The sequence below is a fragment of the Chironomus tepperi genome, unplaced genomic scaffold (genome assembly GCF_022539635.2).
Source record: "Chironomus tepperi strain 1889 unplaced genomic scaffold, CSIRO-AGI_Ctep_v1 contig_323, whole genome shotgun sequence".
NCBI lineage: Eukaryota > Metazoa > Arthropoda > Insecta > Diptera > Chironomidae > Chironomus > Chironomus tepperi.
Genome location: NW_027226445.1, coordinates 313,120 through 335,689, shown reverse-complemented (window position 1 = coordinate 335,689; position 22,570 = coordinate 313,120). Strand labels below are relative to the sequence as shown.

General features: G+C 28.4%; 2 protein-coding genes across 3 annotated transcripts; both read left to right on the top strand.

Moving 5' to 3' along the window:
• Positions 1-583: 583 nt before the first annotated feature.
• NKAIN (Sodium/potassium-transporting ATPase subunit beta-1-interacting protein) lies at positions 584-15,380 on the top strand. Of its 2 annotated transcripts, XM_070643637.1 has the most exons (7): positions 584-1,073; positions 6,380-6,517; positions 6,665-6,745; positions 8,479-8,676; positions 8,785-8,845; positions 13,842-13,979; positions 14,113-15,380. In XM_070643637.1, exons 1-7 carry the CDS (start codon positions 1,026-1,028, stop codon positions 15,060-15,062), a joined length of 1,614 nt encoding a protein of 537 aa, XP_070499738.1. In that variant the 5' UTR covers positions 584-1,025; the 3' UTR covers positions 15,063-15,380. The 2 variants fall into 2 exon arrangements, with proteins under 2 accessions (XP_070499738.1, XP_070499737.1); XM_070643636.1 differs by lacking the exons at positions 13,842-13,979; positions 14,113-15,380 and adding an exon at positions 9,916-13,090.
• A 1,067-nt stretch (positions 15,381-16,447) lies between these two features.
• Positions 16,448-22,509, top strand: Nup188 (nuclear pore complex protein Nup188). Its single transcript, XM_070643656.1, has 4 exons — positions 16,448-16,610; positions 16,718-18,773; positions 18,829-21,117; positions 21,183-22,509. The coding sequence occupies exons 1-4, from the start codon at positions 16,585-16,587 to the stop codon at positions 22,467-22,469; spliced, it is 5,658 nt and encodes a 1,885-aa protein (XP_070499757.1). The 5' UTR covers positions 16,448-16,584; the 3' UTR covers positions 22,470-22,509.
• The last annotated feature ends 61 nt before the right edge of the window (positions 22,510-22,570 follow it).

Sequence of the window (22,570 nt, the reverse complement as noted above, 5' to 3'; positions counted from 1 at the left end):
ATTCGATTAAAACCAAAATAAAAGGCTAGTTACAAGGAAGATTTAAATTTTTTTCATTTCTCTCCGAAAATGTTATTTTTAAATTATTAATTTCCGTTAAAACTTGCTATAATATAAAAAAAATTGGAATTTAAAAAAAAGTATTTTACCGGTTTTAGTTGAAACATGTGACGATAAAGCTACATACTAATGCATTCATAGGTGAAACACTCACAATCCTATTAATGTAAACTTTAAAAGAGAATAAAACATCAAAAAAGATAAAGAGATAAAGAGAGAAAGAGAGAAATAGCCACCTGTTGCAGAATAGAGTTTCGTTGAATATGTGATAAAAAGAAAACAATATCTAAATTTATTCAGGTATTGATTAATGAACAGATCATTTTTTGAATTTGTAGACCTATATATTTTTTTTAAAAAAATTCATCTGTAAATTTGTAATGTGAACAGTTTACTAAAATTGAATGAACTGATATTGGTAATAATATTATGCCCCATTTGTAATTCCTCTAGTGTAATTTTCTCTCAAAAGCGAATGTTTTCTGAATGGAACAAAACATTGAAGAAAATAATATTCAGTTTCTCGTGAGTCGTTCGATCGATAAGACATGTGTCGAGCTTATTCGTAATTTATTTTTTATATAATCCAAAAATAAAAGTAAAGAAGAAGCAAAAAATGTGCATAATGTGTTTTAGGCTCAAAAAATCAATTGTTTGATAAGAGAAAATTAGAAATAATCGATAAATATATCTATGAAGTTAAAAAGCCAAAGTTATGTGAAATAGCGTAATGAAAATAAGTTTAAGTGAAAATAAAAATAAGAGAAATATTTCAGTGAACGAAAGTTTCGTTCGTTTAAAGTCATTGAGGTCAAAAAAAGATTGCCAAAAAATATATGTAACAATGAGTAGTGGAATGGAAAATGTGCATCACCACAAGCTTAGATAGAAAAAAATCTGTAAATGCAAATTATATCGAAAGTTCATTTGCTGAAATGGATATATGAATCAGCAACTTTAAAAAAATGTGCACTAGACGAAGTTATCTTTTATTTGTGTGTTCGCTGCAATTGGTGAGTGTTATAATATCATTGTATTATTATTCACAACATTGTCCAGAGTGAATAAGTCTCATAAGTATGCAGAACTGTTGCAATACATTAAGAATGTTTATTAGCTACATCCTGTTCTCGATATTCTCAATATTTTTAACTCTCAAGAAAATTGACTTATTTTTCTTTTCTCATACATATCTTGAGCATTGTGAAAGTGGATACTTAATTGTATGTGCGATACAAGTTATTAAAAAGTAAAATCAACAATAATAAAGCGACCACTTTTGTGGTAATTTATTTGTCTGAAAAGAAAACTTCATTAAAAATACAAACATATCAAATAACGAATTTAATTTCAGCACCACAGTTTATGATTTGTTACACTTGCCTGAATTTTGAGCGTGGAATTAAAAATCTATTGACTGATTATTATTTTAAATACGATAATTCTCTTCTCATTTAATTTCTTCGTACTTTACTCGAAAACCAAATTCATAACGTGGGAAATTTTACATGTGATATACATAAATAGAGCCAAACTTAGGCATTCATTCTTAGCTTCTTGTAGCATTCTTAATTCTTCTGAAAGATTAACTAAAAGAGATTCTTTGTTACAAGAACTGAAATCAAGCCTTATCCTTAATAAATCAATTAAGAATCATAAAAGAGGTGCCTTAAAAGAAAATTATAAAAGCATTTTAACAAAAGATACGTTCCCATTTCTTTCTGCTCGTTTTCTTGCTTCTTAAATCTTAATTGTAATGAATTTCTGAGGAGAAAAATCGATCGAATCTTTCTCAAAATTAGTACTAATTGACCTCGATACTTACTATGCTTAGTAGCTACTCGATATAAAAAAGAAATATCACTTTCATTTCATTTGATTGAAATTGAAATGCTAAATAATAAATATGTCTAAATCCGTCCAACTTTTTTTTTCTCATATAAGTGTATATAAAAATATCCAGAATGAAACATAATGACAAACTCTTTGAATAATGTAAAGAATTGTCTCGAGCAAAATGACCTAAAGTTTAAAAACGAAACCTCTGTAGCGTAAAAATAAATAGAGAAATACATAGAATGGTAAAGAGTGGTAGAAAACGTTGAAAGATTGTTCTTAATGCAAGTCATTTCGTTAACATGATTCGTTTTTAGCTTTTCTGACTTCTTTTTCTTATTCTACACTTTATTATAGATTTACACGCTTAATGATAAAATTAACACAAATTGGTTCACATTTAAGATGATAAAATATATTGATTTTTATCAAATCTCTCTAATCATCTATAATAATTCGATATATGAAGTTAACGATCATCGTGACTCTTTAAACGCAGTATAACAACATTTTATGCCCGAATTATTTAATATCACTAAAACTCCCAACTTACATAAAATGATGAACCTTAAAAATGAAAGTTGCAGACAAACTAAATGTATTTTTGGCTCCATAATGGCTATACTATTCCTTAAGTGCCGAGAAAATTGGCAGAATATATTATGTATAATATTATCTTTTACTATTTGAACTTATAAAAGTGTCATAACAGTGATAGTGTAGTTTGCCAACAAAAATGAACGAGTAAGAAGAAAAAAATGCAACCAACTTATTTAATCTAGATAAATTATGTTCTATGCTTATGATATCGCAGAAGTTCTAATTTATTTTTGGCAAGGGATTCCAAACGAAAAGGTATTTCCGTTGAGCCTATCTCTTTCTCAGCCTGCGGTAGTATATAATCGATTAAATAAATTGATTTCGCAATTTTCATAGAAAGAGATGAGTATTCTGCGATGAGTAAACTTTCAACGAGTGAAGTATTTATAAAAGCGTGAGATATTTCAATATTATTGTAAATTTGCTGTTTCTGTATTTAATGTTTCACAAAAAATATACGTTAAAAAGTGAGAAACAAAACAAAGACATATAACGTGTTGAAGAGGAATATATATGTATCTAAAGATATAAATTGTGTGTATTTGACAGAGGTTTAACATTTCATTTTATTCCTCTATGCAAGTATATGTATGTTAAATATATTTGCCTATGTCTTGTGTCTTGATACAGGTTTACTCATATATAAATATATATTGTAAAGATAAGAATACATACACAGAGCAACAATTTTCTTGAGAATTTCTGCTCAAAACACACTCGAAAATTAATAAATGATTTCTTACTGTTTCACATTTTTCCTCTTCTTTCGTCTCCTTCTCAACTTACTTTGTTGTGTATGTGATCACAATTGTTTGCTTGCTTTTGAAAAGGAAGTGAAACAGGTAAAATCGAGAATAAAATATAAGAATTTCTCTCTTGAGTGTACTCTTCAGCATGAACATGCATTTGAGAATACCATAAAAACAAAATGTTAAGTATACTTTTTTTTTTTTAAATTGAAGTATATGTCGAAACCAGATAGACAGAAGGATTAAAATACTACTTATGCATAAGTATTGCCATATATGTGAATGTTATCAATATTACATTGAGAAAACAAATTTAATATTATTATGGAAAATCCTTATAAACCTAATGCCTCTTATATCCTTTATAAAAATAAATGTGATAATATTGAATTCATTCCTATATTCTGTTGAGAGCATTTGAATTCATGATCCGATTGTGTTTGAAGTTAAAAGCTCGTAGGTATATAATAATTTTAAGAAGATAAACAACACTTTCAATTAAACAGCTAAAGTAAATAATATTCCCATCATTATTTAATGACAAACATTTCTGTGAATACAACTGCTATGTTTGGAAGTGACATTTTAAATTCCGAAATGAAAGAATAATAATGAAAAGGTTGTGAAAAATTTACGATTGTATGACTAAGAGCAATAGAAAATGAAAATATGTACAAGTAAAATGGATTTCGGCTCACCCAAAAATAAAGGCATAATAATTAGAGGGTTTTTTGTCGTAATTTGTCACAAGGCATTTTTTGTATACCCCAATCTGACAATTTATTCATTTGCCTTCCATGGATTTTTTAAGCACAGACAAACAAACTCTGTTATTTTCTTTCAAGTTCAAGATTACTGCTCATAATGAAGACTACAAAAGTGTACTGTTTCCATTTCCATAAAACTGTATTTCTTATATTCCATATACACTTTTAAATTTAATTAGATATAACTCGACTGCTTAACATTTTTTTAAAAAGTATTATGAAGGCGTTTTGTAATCCTTTCTTAGATTTTTATCTGCTACCTGTTACATTTTACTATATCTTTTCATTCTACGGTTAGCGTAAACATAATCTTATGCTACAAAATGGAATGCTCGTATTCTTTTATTTGCTCTTTCTTAAAATAAAATGTTCTTTTTATAACGATAATATTTTTACTTTTACAGTGGTTGCATGAAAACACAGTAAAATTGGTAAAGCATTTGTAAACAAAATCCAGGATATTCAATTTGAGAGTAATTTTAATATTAATGAAAAAAATACCACTACACCGGTATTTTGTGTTCAAAATAGAGTTTTATTCGACTTCTGAAAACACTACATTTAAGAATACTAAGTTTCAATGTATGGAACTGTTGTTTTTGTTGCTACAATACGTAGAACTTTGAGTGAGAAAATAACAAAATTTTATATAGGTAGTTCTTGTTATTACTAAACGCACCTGTCTTATTATTTATTTCGAAGCAAGGAAATTGCTTGCAAAATTTCATATTATTTTTTTGTCTCCCTTTTCATTCATAACTTTTCACGTGTTAATTCTTTTAGGACAATTTCTTCGGCAAAATATTAAGGAAACAAGGAAATTTACTATAAGCTAATCAAAATTTATCCTAAAATAACAGTTTTCGTGAAAAACTGATTTTATTAGTGAATATAATTTTTGTGGTATGAAATATAATTTTTGTGGTAAAAAAATATAATTTTTGTGGTAATAATAAATTGACGATTTCTAGCTTAATTCTTCAAGGAGATTGGCTAAATTTATTATCAGGCATTTGTTTTTTATTGGATATTGGACTTGAATTTTTAGGGTAAATTTTTGGATCGATATAACTTAGTTTTTTCATTTTAATAGCATTCTTTCATAATTTATTTACCTTTCTGGAAGTGCATACTTCGTATAAACATAATTTGATTTTTTTTCTGGATCAATAGTTTTTTTTATTATTGATGTTGAATTTTCAAGTCATACATATTCACAACATATAAACAACTGAAATGCCACTAATAAAATATTTGTGATATTATTCGAGATAAGAATACATGCGTCATGCTATTAATTGTGTTTGATGAAATAATCTATAGATTGAGAATGTTTTTTATCAACGAATCGTAAAAGTGGCACAATTGATAATATGTGCAATGCTTTTACTTATTTTGTTTTCGAACAAACATTTTCTCTTCGTTAATACCTAACGATGAAGGAATCGAAAATGCTCTAAAAGTTTTTTACATTTTTGCCAGAATGACTAAATCTCATACATCGTAATATTTCAACCACTTTATAAAGAAATATGATTTAATTAAATATTTCAAAAACAGAAAATTTACGAATGAAGCATACATATATGATAATTTTAGGTATGTTCTGCGAATTATGAGAAGTGCTAATTAATTTTATTTGACTGAACATTATGAAAATTGAAAGGCTTCTGTGCTTCGATAATTTTTTAATATTTACGACGTACAAAAAAATGACAAAATTTAAGCAACAAAAAATGTGTATACAGCTTATTCCTACATAATTTTTCGTTTAAAACATGTCATTATTAATTATTTTGCTTGTCAAAGTTTATGAAGGGCTTCTTGTGAAAGTCTATTCTACACGACTTGTTTTTCTTAGTTAATTTTTTAAGGAAATGCTATTTCCCCCTAGTTTACACGAATCAGGCATGAATTTTATTAATGTGTTTAAGAACTTTAAAACAGTTAATAAATAGAATCAGTCGTAAAAAGATGTAATGCAAAAAATCACTTTACCAAGCATAAAATCATTGACAGTAAAAAAGTTTAATTAAAATAATTGTGGGAAATTTCATGTGTGCCTTGCGTGTACGCATAATAATGTACTAAATACTTTTCTCTCTAAATAAATAAAAATGTCTTCTGGGTGTCAATGATTTATTGTTTTGGGTTACTTCCATCATCTTTTCTCTAACAATAGCTCCATGCTTATTTCATACCAATATAAATCTCAAAGCTATAAACCGGATTTTTATCATTGTCAGAATTAATGATTTTGCTCCTATGTATATCCTAAAGAAATTTTTTATTGCAATGCTCATGAGACTATTCTTCTAAATCATAGAGTTGAAAATCTATAAATTTCCTTTTATTATTTCTTTTCAGCTTACTATCATCGAACGGCAAATATTCGATTTTTTAGGATATATGTTTGCACCAATACTTGCCAATTTCCTCCACATAATTTTCGTCATTTTTGGTTTATTCGGTGCTTACCAATTCAGAGGAAAATATTTGAGCTCTGTAAGTAATTTGAACCCATGTCGAATGATATTACTTAATAACCGCAAATTAATGCATGTTCTTAAAAATTTGAACGACATACATACATATCTTCACAGCAATATAAAAATTTTATCATATACATTCTAACATGAATTTTCATTACAGTACTCAGTTTGGAACGTTTTATGGATAGGATGGAACACTTTTATTATTTGCTTTTATTTAAATATAAGCCCATTGGATAGAGTAAGTGTTGAATCAACGTTTTTACTTTAATTTCTTTAACTTGTAGTAAAGAAACTAACTCACAATCAAAGAAATTTTTATAGCATTTTCAATAATGCTGAATTACGATAAGTTTATTTATTTAATAATTCATTCTCCACACATGAAATCAACATAGTTTGTATATTTGTGAAATGAAAGTACTTAACATTTGATACAAATGTTTATGGCATTATGGCAAAATGCGTACAACTGCTTGGGGCCTTTTACTGACTTGTTACAAATCCGCCCCTCTCTCTCCCTCGTTTCAAATTTCTTACGGAAGCTATTACAAATCCCATCTTCTTCTCCTTCTTCCTAAAAAGCATACGTAATAGGTAAACGACCCCTTTAATTATGTCAATAAATATGTTTTGACTTTTCTTCGTTTTCAATTACAATTACCATGATTGCATGCCTTTAGTAAGTTAGGAAAATGAAGAGGAGTAATGAAATTCGTTGAGTAGAGTGAGAAAAAAATATAAAAAGACTATTAGAGCCATTTATGTAGAAGAACAAATTAATAAATTTTTGTACATATACCAACCGTACAATATTTTCACCAATTTTCACGTTGATAAGAAAAATAACGAAAATTGACTCAAGAACTTAGGCATCACGTGTAAGCAATAAACTACTTCAGTCACTTTAGCTCTATTTCATTCAAAAAGAAAAATCTGTTTTTTAATAGAACTGTTAATGTTGCACGCCTTGTGTTACAAATAAAGTGACTAAATGGGAGTTTATTGGTAGTCATTTGTTATGCTCATAAACAATATTAAATTGTAAGCTTCAATAAAAGCTGAAGAATTTTTGTACTTTTGTTTCATCGCAAAAGAAATTAGAAGCCTAAAATTGTGGGTTAGCACTCATTAGTATGTCTCGAATTTCCAACAAAAAAAATCTCTACATTTTCATTCAAAAGAGGGTAAAAACTCGCATGCTCTATTTGGATTGTTGCCAAAAATCAATCGTCAAAGAGTGACTGTCTAGCGAGAGGAAAATATTTTTTGTTTTCCGTTTGCTTCTTTACAAGGTTTTTGTACAAGCAATTTTGTTTCAATATTACATATTTTAATATCGTTTCATATTTTATGAAGTTGCTCTTTCATATTTTCCATATTTTATCTCTCAATTTTTATTTCAAGGAAGCAAAAAAGCAAAGTTTTTATTTGAAACGTTGGAAAAGAAAAATAAATAAATAAACATTACTCTCATTTTCATTGATGAAAATTAGTCCGAGTTTTATTTTGGAACCGTCGTCAAACAGTAGCAAAGTAAGAAAAATATTTTAGGAAGCGTCCAAATTTCTTTCTTTTATATTTTATTCTACTTCATCTCTGCTTTTTATCTGCACATTAGAATAAAAGAAAATTTCATCTCGTCTTTGTAAATATATTGTATTCTCATACTGCTTCTGATTTTCATCTTGTTTATTCTGTTTGAAGTTTGTTGAAAAGTCATAATATCATGATAATAAATTTTTGTTCATTTCATTAGTTCTTACTTATTGTGAGAAAGATTCAAGAAAAAACACAAAAAAAAACTTACTGATCTAATTAATAATATAGCGTTGGAATTTGTTATTTGATATAAATATAGAAATAACATTTTTTTAATAAAAAGAGTTCTTTCTTCTTTACAACAAGTCTTAATAAATGTACACCTACGACTAATAAATTTTTTAAACATACATAAATCTGTTTTGTTTTCAGAATAGCGATTTATTAAATATTGGTACTGGAAGTGTATCATGGTTTGAGACTCATGGATATGGATGTAAACCAGTGTACCTTACGAATTCCACACAGGAAGATCCTTTTCGACCTATTCGTCCAGATCGAGTAGATGATTGTTTTCTTGATTACTGGATGATAGAAGTTATTCATTCATCTATACAAATTTTTCTTACAGTAAGTAAATGAACTTTTCAAAGAAAAAGTCTACTCAAATAACATAATAATGATCTGTATTAAAAGTTTTATTAATCTTAATCTCTTGCTTTTTGTTTTTGGTTACAGTTATTAGGTTTAATTGGTGCGATTTGCATTGCCTGCGTGCTGTGGGACGATGATGATAGCTGTAAGTACAATCTTCATTAAACATAATCTCTCATCATACAAAATTCACACAACACATACACACATAAATTTATTGCATAATGGTATAAATGTGGTCCAAGATGGTAATTTTGTGTTTAGTAGAAGATAAAGTTTATAATAAATTTGTATATGGTGAATGTATTTAATTTCATCAATTTTGTTCATTTGGTGAAGGCAGTATAATTTAGAGAAAAAAAATATACTCGAAATTTAAATAATCTATCTTGAAAGCATAAAAACGAACATTTTGATGTATAATATGTTATATAAAACACTATAATTAAGCTACGAAATTTAAAAACAAATTAGATTTCTGATAAAAGTTCCTTTTTGTAATGGTTTATTAAAATTTTCATTCTAAATAAATTCCCATGCTACATAAAAAACTCTTTTTCGTGCATATTGAGAAAAAAATCTAAAATTATCATTTAATCGTGAATTGAATAAATACTTACGAAAAAGTACGCAAAAGCTCAAATGAAAAAAGCAGGAGTTTGTACAATGGAAGAAGAAAGAATAAGAAAAATAAATCTTAAGATGTTATCACACATGCGAGTTGAAGAAGATGGATGGTTAATGAAATCGCAATATAGGAAAGAAAGAAAAACATGAATTTGCCGAATCTAGGATATTCCTTTTATAAGAAAAATTTCACATCATCATTGATGTATGAATACATCTCATTCCTTTATGATTTTATGTAAACCGTAAATGTTGACATGTGATGATATTTAATTTATTTTTAAAATTTCTATGTACCTACCTAATTATATTTTGCTGGGGTTGAATTTTCTTGAATTTAGGAAAATAAAGAAAAAAGTTCAAGTAGGTACATAGTCCTTGTTTGTGAAAGAAAACTGTTTTTGTATATAGATGAAATGAATGTTTATGTTTATTTTGCTTAAATCATTGCTTGATTACTGGTGTACAAATTATTTCATCAATAACATACATACAATATCACATGAATATAATAATGAGGAAAACAAATGACTGATGAAGTTTCCACTATTTTCCGAATTTTTTTTCTTTTTTCTTGGTTTATTACAGTTGAATTTATGGGGAATGACATAAAAAGTCCTGTTCATAAATCATTGCAACCGATGTATGTAAGCTATGCAAGTATACCAACTGAAGGCGCTTCAAATATACAAATCAATTCTAAAAAAGATTCTAATCAGTTTGGTGTTGTTTTAACATCAGTTAATAATCCAAACAATACTAACTCATTGTCATTATCTTCAACTTACATAAAAAATCATAATAACACACCATCGAGCCTCAACAATATTTCAAAACGGACACAGTCGCCAACACATTTTCAATTAATTGATCATCGACAATTAAGCAGTAGTAGTAATTTAAGCCAATATAATAGTAAAAATAATTTAATATCTAAAAGTGCCAGTTCACAACAAATAATAAAACGTAATCCAAGCTTCAATAATTCCGGTTCGAATCGATCCGACATTCGTTACACCGAAATTATTTCGACTGCTGATGAAATTTTGAGTCGAGATGAAAAGGATGTGGATACAAATAGTACTAGAAGCTATTTTATGCCATCATCCCAAGCCTCAACAGCAGCTGCTTCTCCTATAACGAGTAATAAACTTATGTCAATAAATTTGCAGCAACAACAGCTTATCAGTAGAAGTTTTGGAATTCAAAATCCACTAAATAATTTGTTGCATGACACTGATCTACATAATACAGATTTTAAAGGACAAAAAATACAACAGATGCCAGATAGTCCAGTTAACACGCGAAAAATTCATTCTCCAACTTTTCGACAGGACACCAATAATAAATATCAATCAAATCAAATGTCAAAAGGATGTAGCGGAAACAATAGTCAAATAGTATCTCCTGAAAAATATGCATGTGTGTCTCGCTCACCGAACTTAAATCACATGCCACGTCGAAGACCATTACCTCCAATTCCACAAGATGAATGTTTACCTTCTTCGAATGTGTCTCTTCAAATGCCTATTCCTAATTCAATTGTCAATAATAGATCGAGTGGCACAAATTTTTGTGATCAAATTCGTGAAAAGCCTATGCCTCTGAGATATAACTTGAATCAATATCTTCCTGAATATAACGTATCTAATCCTTTACCAGCAATACCTCCACATATGTTTCAACATCCTATGTATAGAGTGCGTTCCCAAGATAGAATTGGAAACCGATTGAAAAGACAATCTGGTGCCCCTCAAACTGGTGTTTCTCCACATGAAAATCAACGACCACGTTCATTTTGCAATAATACAATCAATTACCAGGATTACAATGACATTTAATGAAAATAACAAAAACAAAAAGAATTAGAACAGTTGACTACAGATTGCTAGAGATTAACATGACGCATTAATTGAATTTTCGTGCATGACTAAATAATTCTTCATATTATGCAGTGAGAACAAAAGGTCGATAAACAAGTGTGTAATACAGACATTCACAAGAAAAGTAGATAAAGCATAACCACAGGATTTGCTCTACATTCGTTATGTTTAATCTTTCTTATTGTGTTGTTCCCTGAAATTTTATTTAATTTAATATCCTGATTTTTTTTTTAAAAAAATGTAGGCAATATTAGATTAGGTAGTTAGATCCTGTGACATTTATTGAACTGCTGTATTAAAAGTTTCTATTTATCTCTGTTTGAATATTAAGTTTTTTCGCATTACAAGATTGATTAGTTTAATTCTAAATTTTAATCTTATTATTTTCATATAATTGGGACTGAAATAATTTTTAATTCTTGGAATATTGATTAGATAATTAGAATTTGTGAAATAACTTCATTATTGCTGACAAATTGCCTCACTTTATTTATATATTTGCAAATAAAAAAGATATACCCCGATATACCAAATTATTATACAATTTTTTAAATCTAATTTATTGAAATGAACGAAAATAATGAATGTCTAATAGAAATCGGAAAAAAGATGTTGACAAAATCGAATGTCCCACTTTTTTATTAAATTATCCTATTTTTCTTATCCTAGTCCTTTATATTGTACTGTGCATATTTGTCTTAATTTCAAGTAAATTCTCAGTACAAATAGTTATAACGAATTTATGATACAGATGCTAAAAACAGAACTTTAGAATGAAATCTTTTTAAGGCAGATTAAATGCTTACGTTTTTGAGTATTTCTTTTTACTTTACGTTCCAAAATAAATACCTACTTCTTTGAAGAAAGAGCTTTGTATACAACACTAGATAATGTATTTTTTTTTTGAATAATTTATGCATTCAAACTTTAACTTCGTAAATATTAAATATTTTAGACTGTGAAAATATTAGGGATATATAAGAATTAATTGTTAACATTTAGAGGCTACTTTAGCTTGAAGTGTATATTAAAAAACAACAATTTTACATTAAAACATTTTACGTAAAATAAAATCTTTTTTTTTTTGTCTTTGAAGACATGATACATCGAATATTCTAGTTCTCAAAATATTACACAAGAATTCATGCGTTTCAAGTATAATGAAGTATAATGCTAAACTTGTTGGATAAAAAGAAATGTTTAATGGTACCTTCATTTTTTGATGTTCCTTTGAACATAATAAGAATCAGGAATAAACACAAAAAATATTGAATTTCTTTCCCTAAATTGTTCATTATGAAAAAATCTGCGTACCTTATTAAAAAAATTCAGAATGTTACCGTTTCCTTTTACTTTGAACTAATGTTATGTCCTTTTTAATTAAACATGAAATTATGTAACCTGCACATGGAATTAAAATTTTTGGATGATTCTTAACGAAATTTTTCAACTATACCTAATTAAAGGAAACCTCGATGATTCAAACCTAAAGAAGCCTTAAAATTAAATAAGCAAATAGAAATGAAAAATGTAAACCAAATAAAATCAAAAAGAGGTCTATACATGTTTAAATAGGTACAATAAATTAATTTTGCAAATAATTTTTGAAGCAACCAACATTAAATTACAATAGCTTTATAAAGAGTCCAAAATGTAATCATTAAACATAATATATAGTTGTTGAGGATGTATCCTAAATTTTTCGTTAATGTTAGAATAAAAATCATTGTATCTGTCTGATTTTATAGACATGTAGGAATTTAAAATGTGCATCGTTTTACATGTAAAGTTTAAAGTAATTTAATATTTATAAATTTATTGTGATAGTCAGAAATCAATCAAAAGGAAATTTGAATTTGAGTAAATGAATTTCCATCCTAGATACTTATTAAATTGTTTTTTCTAAACTAATTTTTTTAAACTTGTAGTCAATGAAATTTTCTAAAAAATTCTTTTTGCTCACTTAAAGTGTAGTGTAATAACTAGAATATAGATAAATATATACCTAATTAAGTTCCAATAACTGTTAGTTTTTATAGAAAATTTTTATCATCTTTTAGATATTGTAATTACTTCAAAATTAGTCAAGTTAATAATAAAATGTTTTGAAATATAGTTGACTGAATGAAATTAAATAAGGTATTTTGTTTAATAATTTTTTAATTAAATGTCTGTATGTTAATTACGCCTACTCAGGTTTCTAAATACTATTATCTTTTTTCTTTATGAACTTTTTATAATTTATATCGTTATAATTTATAATTGGAGAAATTAGACCTTTTTGCAGGAGGTTGCAGTAAAGAATCATTGAAATTAATATTAAGCATTATTTAACTTTTTAGCAAACACAAGTCCTTTATCATACTGCTTTTGTATTTTTAGATTTTCCTTATTTTATCATTCATAACCTTTTGTGATTCTTTCACTCTATTTTCTCTTTTCTTTAGTCATTTTCTTTTATGCTTAAGTGCGTGTATGTGTGTATTTTTGTATAATAGACATCAGCAAGAAAATTAATTTTTTTGTTTGCTTTTTTTTCTCTTTTCTGTTCTGTTTTTATTCCTATCTTTTGTATACATCCATGAAAATTAACATTGATGTACGCATAATCATTCTTTCTTAATGATTTAGTGAGGAGAAATAACAAACAAAAAAGACACTCATTGTATACAGTAGAGTTTGGAGCTCCTGTCGATGCAGTAAGAAGTGGCACGTTGAGTCATAATCGAGATGATTCATTAAGTCCAAAGGCACCGATGACACCACGCCGTAAGTTTACCTTTATTTCTTAAAAATTATATTATTCATCCGACCGACACAAAGTAGGCGGAAGACATAATAATTGATCTTTCGACATTACAATGATTAACATATTTCCTTTTTATATCATTGATTCTAAAAGGTGTAAAACGGCGATCTGTAAGGGGGACAAGTAGCAGACAAAGTAAAAGATCTGATCGAGGTTCAAATTCTGGAACTAATACTCATAGAAGTAGTACAAGAAGTTCTCGCAGAAAAGTTCATCAGAATCCTGTTACTAAATTGATGGAACAACAAAACTCATTCCCATCATTTAAGCTCACTAACTCTTCCAATTTAACTGAAAATAATTTAAAAACATTAAATAATGATTATATTTTGAATAATCAATATCAGCATCAAATTCCAAAGAAAGACATGATGCCATCAAAATCAGCACAAGCTTTAAACAGTTTTCAAAATCAAAAACAAATGAATGAGCATACTGCAGCTATGAATCGACATACTCCTACTGATCCTATTTATTATAATATGAATTCAAGTTCCCCTCTTTTAACCCAACAAACGTCTTGGAATGAAGTATCAACTCCTTCACCGCAAGGTTCCAATAATTATCATCACCATCATCATCATCATCATCAACATAATCATCCCTTAGATGCTGCCGTTAGTTTAGGTCATACAAATTTAACGTATGTTCATTCAAATCCAAATTTAGTTGATGGAGAAATGAATGAATATTATCAGACTGAAAGACCACCCTCAGCAAGATCCAGTTACTCTAATTTCCATGGTACTCGACCATTAAGCTATAACGCAAATACAGTAAGCAATAGTAAAATTAGAGATAGTACAAAAGATAACTTATTTGCCGGGCTATCACAACAGCAACAACAGCAACAAGTACAGCACCAATCATACTCGCACTCAACCCGTCCACATTCTCTTTATCATCAACCTTCACAAGCAATACCACAAGTGCCAATGAAAAAAAATACAGGCTCTAGAGAAAGTCTTAGATTCCTTAATTCAGCTCCCCCAGCATATCATCAATATAATCATACTCCGCCCGACTCTGAAACAACGATGTGAAAGGACACATTTACTTAAAAGACTTTTCAATTGAATTATTTTAAATTATTAAATTTTGTGATGTTCTTTTCCTTTTCCCGAATAATTTACGAAATATATATACATGTATATATTGAACAAAAATGTCAAGTATAGAATATTGACAACGACAACTAAATAGAATTAAGTTTTACCAAAGTATGATCGAATAGTTTAAAATTAATTAATTAACATAAGTGATAAAAAAAGATGCATCAAACGATCTACAAAATAGACAAAATTAAAGATCTGAAGAATTCTTTATGTACTTATACTATTGCTTTATATTTAGATGATTTATGTGTGAATATTTAAATTGTTTAATTAAAATAGATTGAATAAAATATAAATAAAGTGAAAGATTCTCAATCAAATATTGAACATTTTTTATTTAATAGCTTTCATGTTCTATATAAATTCGATCAATTCTTTAAGTGCTAATAAATCTCAATTGTTTCACTATTGTCGTGTTGTTAATATGAGAGACGTATGGAATTGTAAAGGCTAAGCAACACGATATCCTTATCATTCTTTTCTATTCGTTTCTCACATACATCGAGGAAAGAAACGTTAATAGTGAAATATCGATATCAAATCCAATTGAAATATATTGCGTGTTTTACAAGAGTAAACATGATCTGTTGTCAATTCATCTATCCTTTAAATTGGGGATTTATCAATATTCGATTGAATATCTCCAATTTTTTACAAACCTACCTACATCGCATTAAATGTGCAATAATATTGAATTTTAAAGAATAAATTGTCATAAATAAAGTCACATGTCAAGCGGATAAGCAGCTTCGATTGTAATAAAAAGAAATATTTTAAAAACTATCAAACAATAATAATCGGAAAATGTACGAATCAGCACTTTTCATATGTATGAATCCATAGAAGATATATACCTTAAAAGAAGTTAACATGAAAAGATATGCAGACTATAAGGAGCCTCTTGTTATTGATTCTTAAACTTTCATAAAATTAAGAAAATGGTATAATTTTTAAAAGGAAGCAATAAAAATTCAAGAATTTAGGTTTTTCATTATATTTAATAAAAAAGAATTATTGAGCTCAATTTGTAATTTGAAATTTATTTTTTAATTATTTAAGGTAGGTCGGACACAATCGGACATAGTCTTGTTTTGCTGATTTTCCCTTTTTTATTTATATTTCTGTCAAAATATAAAATAAGATTATGTCAATAATAATAATCATAAAGATTCACTTAAAAACTCATTTAAAATGTCTTAAAAGTTACAACTTCAATTTAATGCACACTAACTGTACTTAGGCAATATCATAACGGCCGTTTTAAATTCAAAAAAACCAACGGTTCAGAAAAGTTTGAAAATTGGCGATAAAAAATTAAGGTAAACATCAATCCACATTTTTAAAGGATTTCATAAATAATTAATAAAATCAAGTTAATTAATGCTGTTCAGTACAATTTATTAACATTAAACAGTCAATGATTTTGTAACCAATAAAGTGCGAAGAAAAAATGAGTGGAAACAACAATAAAATGATGTAAGTTTTATAGATTTGTCGGCTTTTTATTTTCTTCAAATTTCTTCATTATTTTTTATGCTTTTTCATTAAATTTAATCCTGATCTTATCATGTATTTCATTTTAGTCAATGGAAAAAAGTGTATCAATTAATATCCGGGACGTTTTATAATGAAAATCCAGAAGTTGTTAAAAAAAGATTATTGGAACTTCAGAATGAGATCCAGGATGGACTTAGAATTTTTAAAAAGCCAAAAACTGACGCGAATGAAGAAGTGGAGAAATTGTTAAAAGAGAAGCAGCAAGAAAAATTAATATCATTTGCTCAAAAATTGTATAAATTTCTGGATCTTGATGTTAGTCAATCATATGAACTGCTATGCTATTATTTAGTAAATGAATATCGAGGATCGGCAGCTTCATTGCAAAACTTTGTTTCCAACGAATCTTTAATGATTAAATTGTTAAATGACATCTGGTTTTACTATTCTCTTGAAAGAATGGTCTTACTTAAAGTTGTTAAGTGTGTCCTTGAATATCATGAATCAAATAATCATCCTTACCGTCAAGCTTTCAATGTTATTGTAGAAAAGATTGGAATGAGTAATATACGAAAATCATTCATTGATCAATTTGAGACTGTTTTAAAAGACGTTCATCATTCAAAATATTTAACTGGAGATATTTTCAACAGTCAGCAAAAACTACAAAGCTGGTCAGAAAGAAAGCACCGTGAATTAAATGAAATTTTACAAATCATTATGATTAGTACTTATTATGAAAAGATGAAACCTGATGAAATACAGAAGATGCTTGAATTATTTAAGCTCCATTCTTTTGGAAAACAAAATCAGTTTTTGAACACAGCAAATAGCATACATATGGATTTAATTCAACGCGTAAATTACAATGAAATAGCTGTTTTAATGATCGCTCTATCGTCAAATAATATCGATTCAAATACGACTTGGACGAATGAAGTAATTGATAAATTGGATGGAAAAATCATTTCAATGCATCATTATCAAGAACATGGACCAATCTTACTTTCATGGATGATTTATAAATTTGCATCAAAAGGTCAAGATACAACATTAAATGAAAATTTTGAAAATTATGGAAAATTGGGTGCAAGAGCTGTTCAATTGAATGTTTTTGATTACTTATTAAAAATGTTGACTCATAAGCAATTTAAGGATAAAAGTTTAGCATCGAAAATCATCACTCGTTGCATTTATGATAACATCATATTCCTATGCAAACTTTTTAACTCAGACGGCTCAATGGCAAATCATCCAAAAATCTTTGAAGTTTTCAGTGAAATTTTAAAATCACCTTCGATTGCCAAAGATTTTTGTAAAGACGAAGAAAGTGTAATTAGGACATTATTTAATTCTGCAATTGAGATGTTTCCAGTTAACTTTGTTCCTCTGTCGATGCTTGCAAAGTCTCTTTCCAGTGCATCAATATTATCGAACAATTGGATTTTAAATCTCCTTCAAAACATGCCAGTTTATGCGGAGCAGCCAAATGATCCTTATTACGAGCTTCGAAAAAGCGATGATGATCAAGAAGATACATTTACTTTATTAAACGACTATCGACCATTTCAGATACCAGATTTTGTTATTCCGGCTAATACACAGGCAATCGTGCGTGAAGAAAAAGGAAAAATGTTTGTTTATTTTCTCACAAAACTTAACTACTTTCATGCATTGCACAATGAAATAAATCAACTCTTAAATTGTGTTGTAAGCTTCTCTGAAATACAAGACTCTAAATTACAACGTCTAGAAGCAGGAATAAATTTATTGGCAGCTCTAATAACAAGACTTGAAAAACCTGACGATATCACAAATGAAATGATTCATCCGACAGAAATGATATTTGACATCTTGGAAAAATTCAAAATATTTCAAAGTCCATCACTAGGTATAATGGCAGCATGTTTAAATGTTTGCGCTGAGCTTGTTATATTTTTTGGTGAAGAAATTATAAGACGATTCATTAATTTGAATATTGCTCCAACTGTAAATGTCATTCATTATGATTTTCAAGCGTATTGTAATGGAAATGCTTTTGAATCTGGTATTGTTGGGTATTACCTGATAAATATTGAGCGCTCATTAGGACGATATGATTTTACAAAAGCCTACTTCAATTTCCTAAAAAAATGCACAAAAGTAAGTTACAATTAAGAATTCTCATTATTTATTTCAACTAATTTAATTTTTTTAGCTGGAAGTTGCAGATATACATGCTATTGAATTGCCCGGACTCTTGTTCATCATAAGAGAAGTGTTTAACAATGTACATTCGTGGTATTATGAAAATGAGCAAGATAGAATGGAAATTTTACTGTTTATCTTTGAGTACATTCATTGCATTCTTACCCTTCCGAATGAAATTATAAAGGATGATCCATCAAAAAGATTATTACGTGACATTTGTGTATATAGCCTTTTATATTTAGACAATGGATCAACATTGCTAAGATATATTGCTATTGGAAATCCAGGATTAAACAACTTTATGGAGAATGAATCCAATTGGTTTATTGCATCTGAATCTGATTTGAATAAATTAGTTTTGAATGCAATACGTATATTAATGCAGACATTGCGATTAAAGGAAACAATCACTAAAAATAATGACATTTTAACTCCATTAGAGCAAATGATTTATACGCAACCAAAGCAACGTGATACGCTCAAAATAATTCCAATTGTGGCCAACTATACAACATATTCATTTAATCGACGTTTTCCAGTACTTTCGTGTAGATTGTTGAGAAGATTTGCTATTGAATTTCAAAGTTCACTATCAGCATGTCTTGATTTAGAACCCGATCAAATAAGAATGATGTTTTTGCAACGACTTCGTGATGACTTGGAAAGTGAAGATTTAAAAGTTTCAATTTTGGATTTTGTCAATGCTTGCATCGATAAACAACCTGGCTTAACTGAAGCCTTCTTTAAAGTTTCTTATGAAAAAGATACAAAAAGCAGCTTCTTTATAAAACGGTCTAGCGAAGATGAAAGCACTTGTGAAGGTATTATTTTTTATATGGAGGAATTCTTAGAAGCAGTTTCCAAAGATCCTTCAAAAATAACAAATGATCAATTAAAACGGATAATGAATTTGTTTCATGGTCTTTGGAAACAAGGATTACAGTCACTCGTTAGTAGTCTACTTAAGAAAAATACATTTTGGCCATCACTTTGTAGTCCAATATTAACTACACCAATTGAAAACTATCAATATTCACAATTGATTAATATAATTGGAATTGAACTATTCAAACTTAGAGAAGTTAATGCTGAGAATGAAAACTTTAGAAAAGTCGTTGAAAAATTTTTATCACCAGATATATTCAAGAAATGGCTTTCTGTTGTTTTTGAGCTATCGCATTTGAAAAATGTATTTAATGGCGAAGAAGATACTCCTGAGTGGTTGTCGAGATTACAATCTTTTAAAGACTTTCTTGTGTTGCTTTTCAAGAAAAAATCTGTTATAAAAATGCCAGCGGAATGCAAAAAGATGCTTTTGGATAATGCTTTGACAACTTTGTTACATGTGTCTCAAGATATGGAAAACGGAAATGATTCTAGACCTTTTATTGTCCTAGCTGAACTTTTCATGTTGGTTTTACAAAATCAAGATTTGAAATATACAAAAACAAATGAAGAAGATTCAGTATTGTTAAATCAGTTCCAATCGCTATTAAAAACTACAAGCAACTGTTATGGAAGCTTGCATAAGCGCTCAAAAGAGGCTATTTTAGCAATAGCAATAAAAATTTTAGACTTGGAATCTGATGAAATTAAAAATCATCCAGACATTGCCAACAGTTTAGTCATGTTTAGTTTGGAAATTTTAAGCAACGAGTTTTTCAATATCGAAACTCACTTAAACGAACTAGAAAAGGCTAAAAATGGATCAACATCAGCAATTTTGTCAATCAATTTATTGAAGAAAATTCTCTTAATTGGAGAAGAATTTTATGGAAACTGCAATTACTGGTTCAATTATTACAAAATTTTTAATAGAATTTTAAGTATCATCGGCATAATTACTCAAATTCCCAGTCAAAGCAAAGTTACAGCTGAACTATTTGATCTTCTTTTATTGATGGCAAAAGGTTCATATAGCAAGAATATTATGTATTGTGAAATTGGCGACTATTTATGGATGAATTTATTGACACCAAAATGTTTAACAGAAAGACCTTTGAATAATAACAAAACGTCTGATTGGACATCACAAGAATGGTGGTTAATTTATACTAAAGGCATTCAACTTGTCAAAATTTTATTGGAGAAAGAAAAACATCTTTTCATTAAAGAAGCTCTTTTCTTTGTTGGCATTCATGAACAGTATCTATCTGAAGCAATTGCATTGGCCAAATATTCTCTTGAACAAAACGCGATGATGCTTATAAAATCAACGCTTGAATTGCTGTCCGAAATAATAAAATATGAACATTTTTGGAGTTCTGATTATCAAATGACAATTCAAAACTTAATTGTAAGTTTAAATTAAACATATTTTGTTAAAATTATTTTAATTAATTTGTTCTAATTTTTTTGCAGCGATATGTTCAATGTCTTTTGGATCATGCAGTTTCGTTATTGTATCGTCCAAAACTTTTAAAACGTCTAACAGAATCGTCGAAAGCACATATTGAAGAGTACTCGGATTCAGTTCTTAGTGATCCAAGTGAAGATTTTATTGACGCAACAAATGGATTAATAGAAGTAATATCATTATGTTGTCAGTGTTTGCTGCATTTTAGTCCCAAACTAATAAATCTGTTGTGTGATATTGAATTTCATCAAGCTAAATGGATTCCATTTATAGAAGTTCAATTCGGAGCACCAAAAATCAGTGGAACGCCACAATTACTGTCTTATGGATCAATACTCAGTATCATAGCTTTATTGATAAAAACATTAAATCTTCAACATTTCAACTTTAAACAAACTCCTTTGAATAAATTTCCCGAGTTTGTAGAATATGAAAACGAAGGAAATGATACAGTTTCAATGATTTCCATTGGTGATTCAACTGCTCAACAATTGGGTTTACCGACAACAGCAACGTCACCATCCAAATCTAAACGACCATTTTCGAAATCATTATCTATTAGTTCTATGACAAGTTCTGTTATTCAGCCTTCAAATGAGCTGTTGCTACACATTGACACAAGGATGTGTTTAAATTCATTGGAATTATTATTAACATTGTTAGCATCTCAGAGTTTGCTTGCATTAAAAGCTAGACAATTGTCAAGTCGTGAAAAACAAATGATCCGTCGTGAGCTATCAACAGAATTATACTGTTTCCACGATTTTGTTAGGAAGAAGATTTTAAAGGATACTACTAAATCGCCGCTATTTAGACAAAAATTAGGAATTTTCCCCATAACAAATAGTAATGAAAATAATGATGACAATGATGATCAAAGTGCTGGACCATCAAGAGCTATTCCTTCGCAACGCAGAAGTCACGATTTAAGAGTCAACGTAGTACGAAAGCTTCATTTACAACAAAAGACAGTGCCTTTTGAAATTCCACACGCTATATCTCCCATCTCTGTTCATCACGGATCACAAGCAAAAGATCAAAATCCTCCTGATGTAACTCCAATTCGAAGCACTATTAATCCAACAACAAGCACTCATGTAAAACGAGTAGGATTTGACTTAAATTCAACACAGATTAACAAAATATCGATTCAAGAGTATGAAGATGAGCCTTATGCTGTCAATAATGGTGATCCTTCTTTTACAGGACTCTCATTCATTAAATTTATTGAAGAGGATTACTTACAACTTTTATCAAATATTTTCATCTTCATTTGTCAAAACGAAAATTAATGAGAATGTAGAACTTATCTTTAAAATTATAGTTTTCTTTATGTCTTAATAAAATATTTTTTTTTATAAAATTAAAAAAAACTTTCTCTAATTTTCTAATA